Source organism: Rhipicephalus sanguineus, chromosome 5, assembly GCF_013339695.2.
Source record: "Rhipicephalus sanguineus isolate Rsan-2018 chromosome 5, BIME_Rsan_1.4, whole genome shotgun sequence".
Classification (NCBI taxonomy): Eukaryota; Metazoa; Arthropoda; class Arachnida; order Ixodida; family Ixodidae; genus Rhipicephalus; species Rhipicephalus sanguineus.
Genome location: NC_051180.1, coordinates 18,499,788 through 18,520,578, shown reverse-complemented (window position 1 = coordinate 18,520,578; position 20,791 = coordinate 18,499,788). Strand labels below are relative to the sequence as shown.

Here is a 20,791-nt window from a genome sequence, read left to right as displayed (position 1 = left end):
GGATGCAGTCGAGCACAGCGCTTCTGCAGATAAACACTAATGCACGGACACATGGGCATATAGAACTAGGTGACAACCAGGGGCGTAGCCCGGGGGAAGGGGGAGGTTGGGGGGTTCAACCGCTCCCCCCCCTGAAAATTGTCAATTTTGCTTGCGTATATATACACGCACACAAACGTAAAGTATGGTTGAACATCCCCCCCCCCTCCCCTCGAAAAAAATTTCTGGCTACGCGCCTGGTGACAGCGCCTTATATGGTCGGGACTTTGGCATTTGAAGTAACTACTGCGAGTCTGTGACATTCAAATTGTGTGAGTCATACGCTTCGCTTTTCATATAATTCGCAAGGCCAGCGGTCATACGCAGTCGCGCGATCCTTCGAGGTTATTCTGCCTTTCACTAGGCAGACACGTGCTGTGTTGCTCTACGAGAATGTTAGCGAGTTATATTTGTCTGTATATTCTGCTCACTATCGGGATACTAATAAGTTGTAAGGAAACATGAGAACGAGATTTAGAGCGCGAGTTGACCCGTCGCTAGAGCGCAGATTACGATATGCAATTTCTTTGTGCCTACTCGACAGGGGTGCACACAAAGTCCCATTCTCGCTTATACGGCTGTGTTTTCATTCCGTGTTTGATATCTATAGCTGTTTCACTGTCTCTAATAATCAACGTAGGCTGTTGTCACTATAGTACATGCAGGCAAATCAGCGCAGCGAGATGCCGCAGTACTGTCGTCGCGTATATACGTATTGCGCTACGAGCGTTTTGCATATCCTATTTGAACACGTGTAAATGGCTTGCGAGAGAGTTGCGAAACCCTACGGCAGGCGTCACACAGATCCCAGTGACATCAGTGGTGCAGGAGGCCTACGTAAGTCCGCACGAACCGAAGCGGTTCAGTCGCGGGGAACGTCGTTAACGTAAGAAAAAGCGATCGCACTCGGCGTGCTGAAAGCGTCTGAGGGGCCCTTCCTCAATTATTGTCAAGGGATCGTCGTCTTGCTTGAGATGCGCGCAGGCGGTCTCCGTCACATTTACGACTTCGGAGACGCAGCTCATAACAGCGCAACCGAGAAGGTAATCAGTGAGTGCGTCACCGTCTGACGTTTCCATATGGAGAACAGTGCGCCGTTCGCTGCTGTCATTGCCACATCACGATGGGCTATGTGCGCACCGAGTTCTGTATATGCGTCTGCGACAAAGCGATCCAACCGCAATCTATATGTAATATTTCCCGTCTGTTCGCCTAGCAGTATCAATTGCGTCGAAGAAACGAACATATAGTAAGCCACGTGCCTTCACCGCGAGACGAAGTACAAACAAAGCAACGAGTAACGAATTTTGATCACACGTGTAACTTGCTTGCTCGAACCATACTCTCCGGGCAAACGCTCAGTGCAGGCCCGTAGCCAAAGGGGGGGGGGGGGGGGGGGGGGCAAATAGGAGTTTTTCTCAAATAGTCAAGGTTTTTCAGCAAGTGCCCCCCCCCCCCCCGCGAAAAAAATTCCTGACTACGGGCCTGGCTCAGTGTCGTAATTCAGGGCTGTTACGCAACCGCTTTGACACATTAGGTAACCAACATGCACGTCTGTACACATGATTCAGTTAGCAGAGCACAATTAGCAAAACAAAGCTTAACAATACAATTAACCTAACAGAACAGAACTAATCACAGGACGGAATAACGAACGTACCTTGCCAGGAAGTGGCGGACAATCACACACCTACGGGCAGCAAGCGACGTTGTGGTCTCATTTGTCTTCTCTTCTTGACTTAGATAAATGCACAGCCCGTTCAATGAGGCGGGAGTTCTCTGCTTAGCGAACACAGACGAAAAGACACCGAGACGACAGTTACAACGTTGGCACGAGAAAACTTGAGTACCAACACACAGAACACACAGGTACACGAACATTATGTCACTGCACATTGCACCGTGGGACAACAGAGTCAACATGACGACGACGGCGACTTATCTATCCCGCGCGTACCTTTGTCTTCTGACGACTGACCGCTGGACCCGACGCCACCGTCCACAGAGGCCTGACGACGCGCGGCTTGTGGTAGAATAGCGTCTTTGACTAAATCCGGTTCGTTCTCCTTACTGGAAGCTGCGACCTGTGTTACTCTAAACCTTCTGTCGACGCCCTGTCGTCCGTTGCTGGCGTCGCCGCGTAGGCTGACCTGCTCCGGGCTACCGCACTGGCTCGGGCTTTGCCGATGTTCCCACACTTTGACCATGTCCCTCACAGACAAGAACTCGTCGCGATCGCTTGATGAGGTGAAGGTGTGTGTAGTGCTGCTTGTCTGTATTGTCTTCTTGAAGTTTTCGGTGAAGAATTGCTTTAGCTTCACTGTGTCGAGGTATAACTCGTCTAGTTTCGACAACGGAGCTTGCTGAGACGACGACACGTCGTACTGAGATAAGTGCCTCTGTATGGTAGACTGTTGAGGAAACGCACTTTCGAGTGATCTCGCTCTTTCGAGAACTGACATTCGGCTGTGCCTTTCAGAAGGAACAGGACGGCTGCCGAAGGCATCCTCGTCAGGCTGCTGCTGACTAGGCTCGGGGTCATCGTCTGCTTCCTCAGCGGCATATTCGTACGAAGGCGGGGTGTCGAACTTGTCCGCGACATCCACCGATTCTGGCGGCTCCATTTGATCGGATGGCGGCTTGTCGCTCTCTTCTGATATGATTGATAAGGTTCTTTCCAGCTGCTTGTGCCCGGTGCAGTCCGGAAGGTCATCGTTCAGTACAGGCGACTCCGCTCCGACGAAGGTTACATCGCCGCCTTCGCCCAATGAGGGCAGATGTGTGGCTGCCTCCAGCTCGTGCGATGTCTCAGTGTAGGACACCGCTGTCTCTTGATGCAACATGTCGCTCACAAAGAGTGCACGCGCAGCACTGCTTCCTCCGCTTGAAGAGTTCAGTGAGCCGGAAGAGAGCTCGTCTAGCTCGCTGACCTCGGGAAATGTGCTCGGGGAAGTCCTCCCGCAGGGCGACACCCTCCCGCTGGGAGTGATGGTCCCACTGGGGGACACTCTTCCGCTCGGTGTGATGGTTCCACTCGGGGACACTGTTCCACACGGAGAAGCTCTGCCACTTAATGAAACATTCGGGCATGCTCTTCCGCCGAGTCCATCTGGACAACGCCGTTCAGCCGAAGCATCGGCGACAACCTCCGGAGTGCGCTCTTCTTCGCTCGCATGCGGGCTACACGAGGAGACGATAATCTCCGGCATCGCGAGCTTAGAAGGAACGTGCTTGGACCGCTCCCACAGGGACTTGCTGCCGTAATCCACGCAGCTGTAGGTGTCTGGGGACGACTCCGGACTGCTCAGGGGTGAAAAGAAAGGCTTGGCTACTCGCGTACCGTCGGCTGACGTAATGGTGCGCTTCTCGCGTCCAGAGCTATAGTCGCTTCCGTTCTGCCTGAACACGTTGGACGACAAGGACCGGAGGACTTCAAAAAGCTTGTCCTTGTCGTCTCCTTCGATCACGATGTCCTGGCCGTTAACGTTGACGATCCTGCGCAGGACACGGCGCCTTTTGACCTTTCCTTTGAGCTGCGCCGCCGATGTGGGGCTCGCTGGAGCGGGGTAATCTTTGTCGGAGCTCTGCGAATCGGCCGAGTCCTGCCGCTGGAGAAGCAACTCGTCCGCGTAGTCGGTAGAGTCGTCCACGTTCACCGTGAACGGGCTTCCAGCTAGGTGCTGTCCGTGCCAGATGATACTCAACTGGTGCTTGCCTTTGAGAAGGGGCGTGTACTTGACGGCCACCAGACCCGGCTGGATGTCGTACTCAATCAGGATTTTCTTGTCGTCCTGACCAGCTCCATCAGGTGCACTTTTGTCGGCCTCGCGGCTGCTCGCGGTGACCTTACGTCGCGGCGATTTGTTGGTGATGATTTCCTTGCAGACTGTGTTGTCGGGGCCACGGATCTCGACAACGATGCAGAAGTTGCTGGTGGACTTGGTGAACACGTTGAAGCTGGCCTTGCGTCCCCGCACGGCGAGGATGAGGCCCATGCCCTTGGCGAAGCAGTTCTTCCGTGCCACCAGGCTGCTAGAGTCGTCGCCGCCGTCATCTTTTATGGAAGGTCGCTTGCCCAGCGCCTGCTGCAGCTGAGCCTTGGCGGAGATCACCTTCAGCCGGGAAACAATGGCGCGCACAGCTTTTTCAATGCTCGGGTTGCCTTCGGCAAGCTCCTCCGCGGTGATTTCCTGTCGAGAGGAGAGTAACATATCCCATGAGCAAGTGCGAAACAGTTAAACAAGCGTGATCAAAGTTTGCGTCTAAGGGCGTGCATTGAGTGCTCACTTGATCACTGTCAATACATATACTTTATTTGTCAACAATGCACAATCCTGTACAAAGCGTCTGTATCCAGGTGAATCGTTATCCTTGCAAGTAGCTTTGATATTTATAAGCCTACGTGAAATAGCTCACATGCCTTGAAGGCTACACACTGCTGTCGCTGAATCTTTCTGGCTTCATGACGCTTGCTGCTGTCATGACAGCATTGAGGAATTGGTATTCTGTTTACAGGTACGGCAAAGAGAACGTAAACATCCCACCGACTCCATGCGTATTGCGATGCTTATCTCCAGGAATCGAATCATTCTAGCGGAAGGCCTGTCTAAAGAGTTCTATAGTTGTTCATTAATGCTTTAAGCCGCTGGATCTAAAGGGCCATGAGTGCGGCGTGCCCACTGAAGGTCATGCGGTCTAGTGATGGCAGCTCACCGGTCTAATGGGCGTGTGCTTCTCCAGCAGAAAGAAGGCCAACTGCGCGTTGCTGATGCAGTTGTCTGCGTTGAGCAGGTCGTAGCGAGGACAGGAACCTGGGTACATGGAATCGAGCAGCGCGCACAGCAGGATGCCGTCCTTCCATCCCGATGAGAAGTTGTCCGGTACGGGATAATTTTTCACGCGGCTCCTGACCCAGTCGAGGAGCGTCTTCTTCTCGTGGTAGCCCACAAATATAGCTGCCAAAAAGAGCACAGTGGCAAGTTAGAAACAGTGGGTCACTAATTTGCCCGCGAATGTGCGGTAAGTACTCTAATGAGGAGCACGATATATGCCTATAACTAACTGGCAAACAATGCATGCAGTGCTAACCATAGTTCCATTTTAATCCCACCAATAGACTGCTATTTCGACGTTCGCACGCAGCGACTTCGCCGAAATTTGTTGACGCTGCGCGCATATGCATGCCCACCCACTCGGATTTTGCACTTTAAGCAGTGCGATATCCCCTACCTGCAAAGTGTTGGCTATCACAAATCCTATGAGAACGTCATCGTTAACCTGACATGACTTCATTCGTACGTGCGTGCGCGAACTTTCTGGCGCAATTGCGCGTCTTTGGTGTTACGGTAAAATGTGTTAAACTTGTGTACGCTATCCCACCTCCCTGCGCTTTGAAAGGCAGGTGAGTGACGCGGCCGGCCTTTACATTATATAGACCCGAACGCATTTATTGCCCAGACCAAAAGAGGGTATACGAGTGATTTTTTGAGGCGCAGACGTGCCTCGCATACTTACAGCTGAGAATGTAGCAGAAGAACAGCTGCACTTTGTGCCACAGCGTGCTCGATCTCCAGGCGCTGGTCGGGTGTAAGATGAGGTGGCCGAACCACAGGCACCATGCCGTTAGCCGACTCAGCGTCGTCTGCCGGTAGTTCTCCATCACGCTTAGGATGTCCGCTGCAGAGAGTGGAGAAGCGCGGACGTGAGGCTACGTTTTGTTAGCGTCCTTTTCGCGTGAACAAATTAATACGTCGCGTCGTTTTCGGCGAAAGGGACGTACACACCGGGTGCCGGCATCGTGCTCCGAGTTTCTATCGTTCCTGCTCGTTTACCTCGGCATGGGCCGCGCGTTAGCATCGAGTTCCTTTCGGTTTACATTCAGACCTCGACCCTCGGCTAAGGCTGCCCCTCGGACGGCTTCTGGCATCTGAACACTCTTACAGGTCTTCCCTCACTTGGCACGCACTCATTGTGAAAGCGTGTTCGCTGAGCATACATGAAAAAGGAATATGCGAGATCACGAAAGGAAGGTTGTGACCTCAAACCTACGTTAGCCACTTTGTTTCTTTGTTTTCTTTTTGTCTTAAGCAAATGGCCGCGCACTTCGGGCTTTGGCGTGACCGAGAGGTCAGAGGACGAATGTACCGGCTGCATAAAAACATGTGTTTCCTTGCCTTGCAGACGCACATTCTGGGAGCATTTTCTTCGCTTATAGCGTCGAGATGCCATCACCAGCACTTGTATAAAAGGTTTAAGAACGTCGGTGGCAAAGCGAAACTCTGTCATTGTCTAAGTGTGCGCTATTCCACTTAGGTTATGTACCAGAAAGTCCAAGTTCCAATTCGAAACTCTCAAACTTGTGAACCATGAAGTGCACTGCACGTTCATCGCAGTCCATTTCACGCTATTCCTCTTCGTATTCAGAAACACCATATGATATCATCCTTTCGGTATATGGACACGTTATCGGAAATGCATCGCATCCTCTATAAGCTCCATCGCGACAACTCGGAGGCTGGACAAGTAAAGCTGAGACCTTAAGTCCTCACTTTCTGCTTTGCCGTACCTATAAGATCATATTACGAAGTCATGCATATTACAAAATCGTGCGTTATTTGAATATGTGCTTTCTCCAAGTAGCGCAAGTCAGCAGCGCCAACATGAGACGCATTTCCTACGAATAAGCTACCTCCTGTGTTGTTTGCTTGTTATCAAAATGACCAAATAGACATATAATCAGGATCCCGCACATGTGGGCGAGGCGGGTTTTTCGGCACCTGAAAGCGGATGTTGCTGCATTATAGACGTACAAGTAACGCAACACATTCCGTTGAATTGCCGAGAAAGACTTACGCTTGCGCATGCCGTGGCGCACATATATCACGAAGTGGATTTTACGCATGTTGGCTTCCTTGGGCATCGGGTGTCGTCGGCGCGTTCCTTCACCACTACACACATCCACGAGAACACATGCGCCCAGAAGGCCGCGACGTGCGGGCAGTAGCCGGTTTCCGTACAACGGCGTGACAGCGCCGATCGCGCACACACAAACACAACCGGTCCTCCGCGAGGTCGAGGTTGACCGCAAAACGTTGAAGTCTCGCACCGCTGGCGTCCTCGCGGACTGACTGGATCTCGGATCGCCGCGCCGGTGCGTATGTAGCGAAGAGACGCCGGAGAAAGGGAGTTCGACGTAAAGGCTTCTCCTTTTTCACTTTCTCATAAACGTGCGCGCGCGTTGTGTGTGTGCGTGCGTGTGTGTATGCGAGAAGCTGTCGGTGACAAGCGGTGACGGAGCCGCTCCCGGGAAGTCCCAGCGGCGCGCGCCGGGAATTACTTGGCTCGAGCCAATACAGGCCCAGAGAATGCGCGTCCGCCTCGTTAAAACTTGACGGCGCGCCTTGTACGAGGAGGTATGTATGTGTACAAGTTCCACGCGTGCCCCGAGGTTTCTCTCCATAACGACGCCACGTAATTATGTTCCGTTGTTAGACTAAGCAAAGCAACCGCTTATTGCGCGCTAATTACGCAAACTTGCGAACTGTTCCTCGAACCGTTATATGCAACCGCATCGCGCGCGTTTTGGCTATCCTCCACAGGATACATCCACTCGCTCCGTTGACAGCTAACGTGTTCCGGTTTAAAAAGCTTCTGTCGAGGGCAACCGAAGCACGGCGCGTCGCCAATGGTAGGGACAATGCGAAGCCTACGACATGTCATCAAAGGATGTCACTTTCGTTGCGAAGTCATGGGCCGTGCACTCCTCTGAGCAGTTTACTGTTTTAACAAGCGCGAGCTGGGAATGATTCTTAACACTGGCGTAGCCAGGGGCGGGTTGGGGGTTTCAACCCCCCCCCCCGTAAAATTTTCAGTTTTACATGTGTATACATAGATGTGTACATACAAACGCACGCACGAACGTACATAAAGTATGGCAGAACCACTTCCCCCCTCCCCTCCCCGAGAAAAATTTCTGGCTGCTACTGATTCCTAAATAAATTTACGCATCCCTGGCATCCGCATGTGTCCCGGTATTATTTCAGTCTCCTCGGGACGAAGAATCCTCGCTTTCACGAAACAGATTATATGCGCGCACCAAAACACGCAATTATGGTGTCCGTACTCTACCGCTTACATCACACTCCGCGCGCTGCCATGTCAAGCTGTTGTATAGCTGGCAGCTGTTTCCTGAAATTTCAGGAGTAATTTGACGAAAACCAGCGAAACAAAGAACACCGCACGCGTTGTTTTTGCGGGGACAGTCTGGCGAAACACTCAAACGATGCACGATTTTGGGACGAGTGAAAAAATCCCATGCTCTGTCCACCAGTTGCGAAGGGAAAGCGAGATTTTGAGTGCGTGCGGTCTCCGAATGCTCCGCAGAGTCGTCTCTCGAGCGGCGATAAACAATAACCGCGAAGTGCGGTCTTATCGCAGCCGTGGCCCGTCTAGTGACCTTCGACATTTGGCACAAGCCACGTGCGGAGAGGCACGGAATGATTGCGCAGTAGAGAACGTACCGACGACTCGCGCACCAAGGCAGAAAACAAAGTGGGCAATGACTGCAGCCCCACGTGTCCTCGTGATTCGCGTTACAAACCTGGCATCTTGGAGGGAACGCATACATCACCGTCTATGCCGCCCTGTACACCGACGGAGGCGGAGTCCAATAACGCTCGACCTAAACGTCAAAGAATCAAAGGTGGTCGAAAAGGATCTCGAGTTTTGCCATGTACATACATTTGAGGCGCGTCTCATAATCGTAGAAGAAACATGCGGGTCGGGACCGTAGCCAGAAATTTGTTTCGGGGGAGGAGGGGGGGGGGGTCATTTCCATTTAGGCATTTTTGTGCGTGTGTTTGCATGTGCTCTATGTATATATAAATATACACATGCAAAACTGAAAAACTTCGGGAGGGGCGAGGTTTGAATCCCCCGTCCTCCTGGTTATACCAGTGATGCGGGTATTCGGAAAGCTCGGCACTGAGATGTTTGAATGACGTCGGCGAATTTTCATTATTCGCAACGTTAAATTAGAACAACTACTGCAGGAAGAATGCGAACCTGATGTTTGCGCCATTGTACAGGCCAGCATAATACAACATGGTGATGAGGGTCACAAATGCAAACAAACAAACAAACAAACAAACAAACAAACAAACAAACAAACAAACAAACAAACAAACAAACAAACAAACAAACAAACAAACAAACAAACAAACAAACAAACAAACAAACAAACAAACACTTTGCGGACATGCCACATAATCAGACAACCATTTACGCCGCGCCGGCAGCAACTAGTTGACGCATTGATTTATACACCTGTTGACACAAAACACCCGTCTTCGGCATCTTCTTCGTAATGGGGTGGTGGTAAGCGCCACTAAGCTGCAGGTTCTTTACATATTTTGTCCCGCGTATTCTGCCGCCCTTCCGCATCAGTGGTTCGCAGTATGAAATTATCATTATGAACCATAGAGCGCCATCAGGGCTACCACCGTTAAGAGGAAGCCAGAAGGGACGGGGCGAGCGAGGGGGTTTCTGCGAAACGGTGTGTGTGGCACACAAGCTTCCTTCTTTCGCAGGGATTTAAATCCTGGGGAATCCATTACAGGCGGCAATGAATGCGACGACCCGGAGAATGCCGCATGCGGGAAAAAACAACCAGGAAAAAAAACACAAGCCGGACGGACTCTCTTCTTCCCGCCCGACGAGGCATATTGAGTGAATGCCACGGATTCTCTCTCTCTCTCTCTCTCTCTCGGGGACAATGCGGGCCTCAGCCAGATAACACTGTAGCGAGCTCTATCGAGTCGGCGCCGGTTTGTTTTTGAGCCGGTCATGTAGGCTCCAGAGTTTTTGAAACAAATGCGCGCCGCTGGCATGATAAAAGGGCGGTTTCGTTGACAACGCCTGTTTTGTAAACCGAAGCGCCGTTCCGTAGCCTCAACCTCTTCTAAAAATTATTGTCCCCCCCCCCCCCCCCCCCCCCCCCCCCCCCGCTGTAGTGCAGTGGTTATGGTGCTCGACTGCTGACCCGAAGGTCGCGGGATCGAATCCACGGCGTCTCCACCACGGCGTCTCTCATTATCATATCGTGGTTTTTGGTCGTAAAACCCCGACAGTTATTATTAGTAGACCAAGGCGCCTCTAAGCTTGCTGTCGCGATGTCGCGACATAGCGAATCAGAAGTCGCGATTCCAAACGGGACGTCCAGGAGAGATATATCTTAATGTGGAAGTCACGTGCGGTCATCTGCCAAGAGCCTGCCAACGTTTCGCCATTTCTGACTCGGGAAAAAAAGAATGCATTGCGCATCGTGCTTGCCAAGAGGGTGAACGTTTCAAAAGAATAGTGCGATTAAACCCATTTAGGGTACACAAACTAGAATTACCGACTCTGAAATATTGAGGGTTTTACAGACCATCATGAATTGAAAGACCGGTTCACCTGCCATGTACGAGTCACGTGCGAACGTTAAATCATTACTTTGTTTGGACGCCCTATATCATTTTTTTTTTTTTTTACATATAGTCTACAGAGCCCATCTGAGGTGAGTGAAGTATTGCGAGAGTAATTTTGGATGTTCGTAGCTCGCATACAAGCATTTCTAACTGCATTTCAAGTGTTTTCCTTTAGGCAAAAAAGAAAAAGAAAAGAGAGAGAGAGAGAGCGAGAAACATCCTGGCTATGAGAAATCAAGAGCACCTCCTCGTAGCCTGGTTACCCTTTTGGAGCAGGCCGAGTATCTGCTCCTCTGCTGCTCTTGTACGGGCAGGATGTATAGGCAGAAGCGAGGCCAACAGTATTTGTAAAATATTGTAAAACGTATATACGAACCGGACTCACTTTTCGATATTTTTTATAACCTGTAGCATAACTGTGCGATTCCCCATATGATCTTTCTTTCTGTTTGCTGTTAATATTCTGTTCCCTTTAGCTTTGTTGCTGCCACGTTAGCCGGGCAAGTCACCCACTCCCTCGCACATTAGGCATGTCTCACAACGCACCATTGTGCCGGACTGAATAAGCCATAAAATGAAAGAAAAAAAGAAGAAAGTAATTTTTTTCCTTTTTAACTCGCTCTTCACTCTCTCTAATGTTCCTTTGTATTCCTTTTACGTTCCAACCCACCGCCCTGACCCCCCCTCTTTCACTCCTTCCCTTTGCTGGCTGAGCTTTAGGTGTCAGCAATCAGCCACGTGTAGTCAGCAGAATATTCCTCTCGCTTCCTGCTCCCAACAACCACAGTTGCATAAAAATATCAACGAGCTACAGTCCACCTTACGTGGAATACGTGCCATAGCGGTACTGGGTCGTTGTGGAGGATTTGTGAAGAAAAGTAAAGTAATTGTCTGAACATACAACAAAGAGTGCACGAACTGCGCCGAGCTATATATTTGCGAAGTGTTTATTAAATTGATTATTTTCGTATCCATTTGTTATTAGTTTTCTGTTTTTCATTAAATCAAACATGAAACGTTCGTAGCTCATATCGTTGAGCGAACCGCTGTGATAAATTTCTGATTTACCAGGGAAGTATGACACGTGACGAACTTAATCGTAAAAAAAAGGTACCAAGGAAAAACAAAAGCATCATGTTTGCGGTATTTCACGTGCTATTCACGCTAGGTGCAAGTAAATACAAACGTAGCTATACGATGTATGTTGGCACAAAGTCCTCAACAGTTATCGACTAGTAACGTTGATCACCGAAAGCTATAATCAAGCACAAAAAAAAAATGCTCGTTAAGAAACTATTTTAGGACGCGTGGAGGTAGGCATACAGCTAGCTCACAAATAGATAAAAGAAATGTCTAGTGCAAAGTGAAACCTCTTCTCGCACGTTTGAATGATGTAATATCCTACTTTGCATGACGCGCCAGCACTTTGCGATTACATCATGCACCGGTAAGTGTGATCGCGTTCCTGTAGTACCACGGAGGTTCCAAAGCTCAACTTTGTTATCCTACTTGCTTTATGTATTATCAGCCCCTCTACAGTGACGAGCGATAGCTCTTGAAGTGGACTGGCCTCTCATGATAACCACTGCAAAGAAAAGCGGCACAAAGACTTGCTGGGGCAGTGCCATGCAAGTTGGTGCATTGAGTCTAACGTTGGCCTCCTTCAAAAAACACGCAACGTAGCGCAGTGAATACACCGCAAACGCGCTACTCAATGAGAATAGCGATACCTCGAACACTTATAAGTATGCATAAGCGCACAGACTGGGTGATCCCAAATTAACTTCAAGGCCTGACACTCAGTCCGTCGTCGACATTCAACAGATAACATCGAATCGAGACAGCAAACACTTCTCAATGAACATTTGAGTTGCGGGACAACGCAAATACAAGTCTGTATACATGCGGCAAACGAAAGTTACAGAACGTTAGCAATGGATCCAGACTCCAAACACATAGATAATGTACTACACAGTTTCAACGCCTACCATCCCGAGGAATTGGTGTTCTCCCTTACGAGCGTAAACAGAACCAATGGAACTGATCAACATACAGACGAAACACTTCTTGCGTATACGTACGACTGGCCATCCATGCAGGCTTCGAAGTCACATGTCAGGACGCGATATTTTCTAGAGAGGGACCGGTGGCTTCTCACTCAAACGGTGCGATCGCTGCAGAAAACGAGCGCTTGAGTGGCGGAGGAGGAAATCGTGCGACTTCGCACGCGGCACAAGCCAAGTATACGACGATCCGCGAGCAGATCGCGATAACGACGCCGGCGCCGTAGACAAATCCAGAGATCGCGAGGCTCGCAATGCAGCAGCGACACCTCCTTCAGGAACGCCCCGCGCCCTTTCTCTGTGGTATGGGATATGCCTGCTTGCGACAGGTTACGTCGCACTACGGTGTATATATGCAGTGTTCGCAACCACACCAGCGCACGTGGGAACGCACGTAGCCAACGGAACGACGTCTATTCGAGGGAAGCTGGAGGCGCCGACGTCAAGGAGCCGACTTGATAAGCGAGCTGCTGGCGTCGGGAGATCCGACGCTGACGCGACGGCGTGTCGTCGCGCCCGAGCTGTGTTAATATAACAGCCAGTTTTGAGCGAGCTCGTCCCGAGATCGCTTGCGTAACGACTCCCCTCCGCGTCGGTGACCCGAAACGACGGCACAGCGAACGAAAAAGCTTACAAACAAGCGGAAAAAAGAAAGGAGCAAAGACTGCATTGTTCCGGCGTAAGAACCATACAACGCTCTTACGCGGAGCTTGCTTGCTTGCGCTGCGCGATAAACGCTTGCCGTGGTGACGTAAGCGGCCCTCGTATTTTCATAGCGTACGCGCGTCACAAGTGCCCAGAAACCGGAAGGAGTTCAACTAATTCATTCTTCGCAGCTAGATTGATAAAAATAAATAACGGCACACTGCGTTTAGCTCCTGTCAACGTGGGCGAGCCCTAGAGGCATGAGATTCCAGAAGTGCTGATTCGAAAGCGTTCAAATTTATTTTGTTCCTCCTTCCGTTGTTTTTCGCCAAGGGTTTATCTTTAGGTTAACTTGCGTGTGGGCATTACATCTTCTGCAGTCAAAACAGATTTTATACGTAAGAGAGAGAGAGAAAGAGAGAGAGAAAGTCAGGCTGCTTCAAAGACCACAGAACCGTTGTACTGACAGCTTGATCAACATTTATTATTCAGCGCAAATAGAAATATAACGCGTCGATCATCGAAGCATTGCCTATAGATACACATAAACTTGCTGCCTCGTTCGATGCACAAAGGTAACATTTTCCGAAGTTTTATCAGGCAAGGTGCTTGCGAAAAGGCATTTGAATGGTACGTGTGCTGCACAGCAATGATCAATTATCGTCACACCCGATTGACCGTTGCGCCTTATCCGGAAGTCGGGTGCATCACTACGCAGGAGAAATATCTGTAGAAGTTGTGAGCCACAACGCATAACAAGTCTGCGATGGGTCGATAACTTCACGAAGACCGAAAAGTACATTGATACCTTCCAACTAAAAATGGTAGCTGATATGAAGCCTGGCCTTGGCACGCTTGATATCAGACATGTGGTTGGATGCACTTTGCATATCAAAAACAAGAAAAGAAAATTACCGACGATTACAGTACTCCGTAACGCAAAAATTTAGCGCAGCTCTACGTGTGTTTCCCTGGTTACCGGACAACATAAATTTCCTGGGTTGCAAGACAACATAAATCCCGGTTTTCCAGACAACATAAATTCCAACGGCATGATTTGTGTTGGATTCATTTGATTTTGCTTTAGTGAGGCTTCTTATGCATACCTGGTGTAAAATGCCATGTTTGAGGCAGACTCATAGTCAAGCATTTGGTCTGCATTATTGGAGCTGTTATAGCGACATAAACTTGGGTTGATTATCTGTGATAATGAGTCGTGTTTTGCAAACTTAAACGCGACTGCGGTCGTTCCTAAATGGCTTAACGGCACACGGAACCAGTCTGAAGCTCCGTGTACTTTTTACAGCTATTTGCAGAGCACGTTTACAAGAGGTTTTGGCGTCAGGTATTTCTTGTGTGTGCGTGCATCGCTCTTGGTCACCCATGGCGGCAGTGTGCATGGCCCATCCTGTTTTGCCTCCTCGAAGGCAAACAATAATTGAATAGCCGCGTTCAATGATAAGATAGCTGGTAATGGAGATGATAAATAAAAGCTACCGGGACCAAAGCTCGCCCACGATTGTGTGACGGCGTCCGAGGCAGTTGTGGATCCAGTGTTGCCCTCAACCTGCGCTCTGACCACGCTACAATGGTCTTAGATCGGCTTTATTACAAGACGAATCCGGTTTGACACAGCGAACAGTGACTGTCACTGGTGCAGCCCTTTTATTCTCAAACCGCAACTTGAATGCTTCATCTCACAATTTTGTAACGGTGCTGCGGAGAAGTGCACCGGAACAACCACATGAAAGATGTCTTATAATATATATTAGGGGAAAGTAAAGCTGAACGTGATGTGTATGTGGTTATGGTAAGCAGGCCATGTTTCGAGCGGCACGAACGTAAGAACAAACAAACAAATGAACAAACAAACGAACAAGTAAATAAGGACGGACGGCCGGCCGGACGGTCGGATAGATAGATAGATAGATAGATAGATAGATAGATAGATAGATAGATAGATAGATAGATAGATAGATAGATAGATAAATAGATAGATAGATAGATAGATAGATAGATAGATAGATAGATAGATAGATAGATAGATAGATAGATAGATAGATAGATAGATAGACAGACAGACAGACAGACAGACAGACAGACAGACAGATAGACAGACAGATAGATAGATAGATAGATAGATAGATAGATAGATAGATAGATAGATAGATAGATAGATAGATAGATAGATAGATAGATAGATAGATAGATAGATAGATAGATAGATAGATAGATAGATAGATAGATAGATAGATAGATAGATAGATAGATAGATAGATAGATAGATAGATAGATAGATAGATAGATAGATAGATAGATAGAGTGCCGTTTGTTGATCCAGTGCAGCTCACCTCCTGGCAGCATGGCAACGCGACATTTCGGTTTCTCTCATGCCCTGTAACAATGACCTAACAAACGAATTATACCGGTGAATAATTTCCTAGCCGGTGCACTGTAACTCCCAATGTATAGCTACGAAACTTACATTGTGTTCTGGTAGGAGACTCATATATAAAAAAAAATAACAGTCAAGGGCGTCATTCAAGAGCCACACAGCGGAGAGCTCGCGCCACCGGCCGAACGTAATAAGTCTGAAAGTGTGTTGCCTTAGCGCCGACGCAAAGGGCTGACCGATAGAATGGTCCGACAATGGAGTGATAAGGCGTTACAAAACACTTTACGCACCAAGATAGCTGTTGTTTTGAAAAGCTAACACTCGTCATGAGTAGTCGTCACGAGAAACTCTTAAAGAGACCTCGGGGATAGCCGTCTAGTGTTTGCTTTTACGTCTTTAAATCATGCCGCAGTGTAGCAACCACCTCCAGTACTGATTTAACAAGCACAAATATACGCACAAGAAGAAAAGTTACGTTGTGTTGAACGCACGCCGTTGCAGAAGGCACACAAACTATGGAGGTTGTTTTTCAATATATATTGCTAAGCACGATATCGCGAACCAGTGTGCTGTGTGCTTTATACCACAATGCATGATTTCGGTTACGGAAATTGTTTGCTCTTTCTGTATTTCATACTTCAAATTTCATATGAGTTGGTGATAACAATCGAAATTCGACTACTGGGTTGCTGGTTAACGCAAACCCTAATCTAAACTTTCACTTCGAGTGGTCAATACAGTGACTGAAATGTTGGCTCCAGACGGAAGCTTTTCATTCACCTCGCAGTTTGTCACTCCATATATATATGACACACAAGGTACTTCGGCATAATAAAGTACATTATGTACACGCTTATATACAGGCAAGTTGTGCATCTATATTTGAAAGTCCGTGGAGACAGGATCCGTTGAATTTAGACAAATAAATAAATCTTGCAGCACGCGCAATTCCGAGCATAATCAAGGCAGGAGGGATTCACCGTAGTAAGCCACAACGGGCTCATATAAGAAACATAGAAATTGAGTAGCAATACGATACTATGCGTGGTGTTTGAATAGCGTGTGTTCATGTCGCTGGGCACCAATTCAGCCCTCCCAAGGTTACGTCTTAGCGACCGCGAGAACATTCAGGCGGGGCACAGAGCGGAATGCTTAGGAGGGGCAACCGGTGATAGTCGAGAGGCAGCAGAGGCTTAGCCGAAGTTATGGGTGCTATGAAATCGGCGCATAGCAGGAAATAGTTCAATGGACACTGGGTCATTATGTGATCTCTTCTGGCAGATGCATTTGCCTTCTGCCAGAAGACCAATTATCCGGGAGGTGTGACTAGTGGGGCAGAGTGGAAAACGTCGCATTGTAACCAGCAAATACAGCGCAGTATTGTATTACAGCGCCAAGAGAAATGGGAGACGTAAAAGAAGACGCGGTACGTGCGCCACATCAAAATCAGAAGAGCAACGAGGAAGCCGCCGCGCATACTTGCCGCACAACTCACGCGTTATCTCTTTTAAGCCTTCATTTTTACGCGCGCCCGCTTTACATCGGATCGCTACCAACTTGCCATCCTAATGAGAGAGCAACTCGCACTATACACTTAATGCATGGGACATACATACCTGGCTACGAGACTGCAGTTGCGAAGCGCTCGGCTTCCAGCCGACATGCGTGTACGTGCAGCAGAAAAAAAGTGGTGTCAACCGCACGGCGTCACTACGGTGGCAGGAAAGTCATCCTCTCGGCAGACGCCGTGTCACGCTACATTACACAGCGGGACACACGCAAAATACAAACAAACGAGCGAACAACCGGAGGTTATGCTAGACAGTGGAGCGGACGCTGCAAATGCGTGGCTCGCGCGGCGCACTGTGGAAAAACACTTGTCACAAAATCCCGCCAGCGTGGCGCGAACGACGTTCGCTTGCAACAATTCTCGCGAGCAAAGCCACCGGCACTTCAACGTCGCATGTATCGACAACGTCTTGGAGTGAGTGAGCTGCGCGAGAGAGGTGCTGTGCGAGGTATACATGCGACGTTCGCGCACCGCATAGATTAGTGTTTGTTCAGCGGTGCGCTTCCCCGCGCAACCAGCGGGGCGGCGCAGTGGGCGTCATTGTGTGCTAATGCCACGTCACACCAGCGAAATGACGCGCGTCACCGCCGTTACATGCTGAAGGAGGATCGGCAAAAAGAAACTTCCACCGCCGCAGCTTCCGACCACAAGCGCTGGTCTTGTTATGTCTATTCCTAACGCGACGTGCTTCCGCTATAGGCGTTATGTCGGGTCGAGCGCGAGATGTGACTGTACACTGTCCACTGACGCTGCCAATTAAGGTATGCCCTAGTGCAGACAACTGATTGTAACATGGAAGTTAGTGGCTGAACTGCCATCTAGATGCCTTATTTCAGCAGCCTTCTATGCACCCGCAACGGTGGTCTAGTGGTTATGGTGCTCGACTGCTGGCCCGAAGGTCGCGGGATCCAATCCCGGCCGCGACGACCGTATTTCGGTGGAGGCAAAATGCTAGAGGCCCGTGTGCTTTAGGTGCACGTTAAAGAACGCCAGATGGTCGAAATTTCCGGAGCCCTCCACTATGGCGTCCCTCACAATCGTATCGGGGTTTTGGGACGTAAAACCCCAACAATTATTGTTAGCAGCTTTCAATGCGCAATCCTGTTTCTTGGTTTTCCATAAGGCTGTTAGATGACATTGAAATGCAAATCGCCTTTAGTTTTGCCATAACTCCCGCATTCCGATTACTTCAGTCCGCACCTCGCGCGCTGCAACCCATGTTTGACGAGTCTGAGATATCGTCGTTTAGTGACAGTGAGATTAAATGGAAGAAAAGATGGATGAGGTAAAGGCGTGGAGACGTACGCGAATGATGATGCAGAGAAGGTCTTACATCCTTTTGTCGTAACTGGCTGAAGGAGTTGTTGTGCCGGTAAGACTTCGGGAAACTTCCATCGTAATATACCAACCGCAGCGGGGAGGTGACGGGGTGAGGGAGGGGGACGGGGGAGCAGGTGATGCAAAGGGCGTGGCGAATTCGGCGAAGCAATGGCGGGAAACTATAGATGCAACGTTCGCGGCTGTGATACACACAGATAAGACTAAAAGGCGCCGCTCAGGTTTTCACGCCTGGTCTCATCGTCTCTCTACATAAAGGCCAGTCAAACAGCCGCACTATATTTGCTCTCGACCTCAATCGCGCTCGTTGGCAAATGATAGCGAGGGACGGAGGGCTTGTGCGATGCATTCACTTCCTGTCGCAACCGCTATGCCAGATCGAGAGCGTCGTAACGTGCACAAGTAGCGAAAATGTAAGGGACTGGATCCATGACCGTGACAGGATCCAAAAGGGCACACACGTATATACGAAGGCCAGCTGGCATCACTTGCGCGAAGCCGAGCGCTAAGAGAATGAAGCTATAAGACCCTCGTTGGCAAATCGAACCCACGACCTCCTCCTGCCATTTATTGCTGCACTGAGTAAACGCTACCTCCTAAACATAAGAGACGGCCATAAGAGATTCCATACTTAAATATGCAAGAAGGCGGATGGAGGAACGGCGCCAGTCGTAGCAAAACTGGTATACTGCGTCGCACGCGTAATGCGGAGGTTGTGGGTTCGGTCCCCGCCAGCGGCAAGTTGTTTCTTCGTCCACATTCATTTCCCGCATCTAATATTTGCTACACCTGAATTTAAAACTATAAATAACGCCTCCTATGCCTTCCTTGGACTCATTTGCTTGTCTTACAAAAAACGGGCCCGCCAGTCTTATTAGCCTTCCTTCGTTGACAGTCATGGTATACATTTAGCGTTTGCAGCCACGTGTGAGGCAGCCAGTAATACTCGCAACATATGTGTCCTGTTGCACCTGCAAGCAACGATGAGCTTTATCCACGGCAAGGCCGCCTGACATGCTTAATGTCCAGCATTATCACAAGAAGTCGTCAGGTCCTTCAGAGCGCCAAGGCTGTCGTTAGCGAGACACACGTGTGCCTCAATGTGAGCAGTGATCTTCATCAAGCTATAGTGATAGAACAGTTAAACAATGGGTGCACAGGAAAGCCCACGACGACGCAACAGCTACTTTTCTTTCATTCGCGTCTTCTTCTTTTTTCTTTGTTTTTGTGTACCACTTAGTATCAACGATAACATACCATAACGACCTGCTTTACACACCGACTCGGACGTCCGCATTGTGCGAGATATGACTTCGTGACAGGAACGCTCTTGCTGAACAGCGGTAAGAAACAGCCGGTGGTGGCCACCCTAACCTGCCATTGCCACATCACGAAACTGAGGGCCGCGTCATGACAATTAGGCTCTAAAGAGACACGAAAACATGAGCTCATGACGAAATAACATCGCATTCTTCATCTCCTTTCTCTTTTTTGCGGCCTTTACTCCAGCTTCGTTCTTTCCACTCTGCACACAATGCTTCTTTTTCTTCGCTGCATCAACAGTCACGGCGTACCACCGCTTATCCTACCTCCGGCGGGCACTTTTCTGCACCCCCTCCCCTTCCTATTGCCCCCCGGCTTCAACAAGAAAAAGAACTCATTATCTTCCACATAGATAAGCGTTAGTGCACGGTTTTGCTCTAGCGGCGGTCCGCGCCTCGTAAAAAAGAATAAAAAACACGTTCGCGAGAGGGCTTCTTGCCCTGAAATCGCTGAGGGTGCCGAGGTCAAGCTTAACTTCTCAGTTGCTTATCTCTTCAACAGAATGCAGCTCAAGCTGCGAGGTCGAGAGAAGGCACTGACGGCTATCGCAAAAGGAAAGAAAAAATAGGAAAGAATAAAATCCACTAGATGCCCACTACGTACTGCTCGCATTCGCCTGTAGCCTCCCCCCCCCCCCCTCCCTCCCTTTACCGTCTCTCTCTCTCTCTCTCTCTCTCTCCTGTCGAGCGCGTTACTTAGTGTATACAAGCGCTATCTATACTGCACCTTGGATGGTGAAGTGGGCAGGGTAAGAGCGGAGGGAGAGCGTGGGATGATATCGAAGCGGCCGTAACGACTGCTTTTCACCGACACTGCGCATAAATTGTGTCGCCCATTTTTCTCTCGCTCCCGTGTAGCTTGGCCCCACCGCACAGTGAAGCTCCACTACTCATGTATGTATGCGAAAAGCATAGGTGCGCGGCGCGAAGGCACAAAGCAAAAATAATGACGC

At 49.4% G+C, this 20,791-nt stretch overlaps 1 protein-coding gene across 4 annotated transcripts in view; it reads right to left on the bottom strand.

Annotated features, from left to right (window-relative positions):
• The window catches only part of LOC119393315 (uncharacterized), a 41,405-nt gene that overhangs the window by 2,677 nt on the left and 17,937 nt on the right, over window positions 1-20,791 (bottom strand). For 2 of the 4 annotated variants that reach the window (XM_049416205.1, XM_049416204.1), the window contains exons 2-4: window positions 5,554-5,715; window positions 4,753-4,994; window positions 1,700-4,229 (exon numbers count right to left, since the gene is read on the bottom strand). In XM_049416205.1, the coding sequence (XP_049272162.1) occupies window positions 1,956-4,229; window positions 4,753-4,994; window positions 5,554-5,715 (2,678 nt within the window). In that variant the 3' untranslated portion in view covers window positions 1,700-1,955. Of the gene's footprint in view, window positions 1-1,699; window positions 4,230-4,752; window positions 4,995-5,553; window positions 5,716-6,891; window positions 7,171-17,224; window positions 17,244-20,791 lie in introns of those variants that run through there. The other 2 variants (XM_049416207.1, XM_049416206.1) reach the window with 2 other exon arrangements.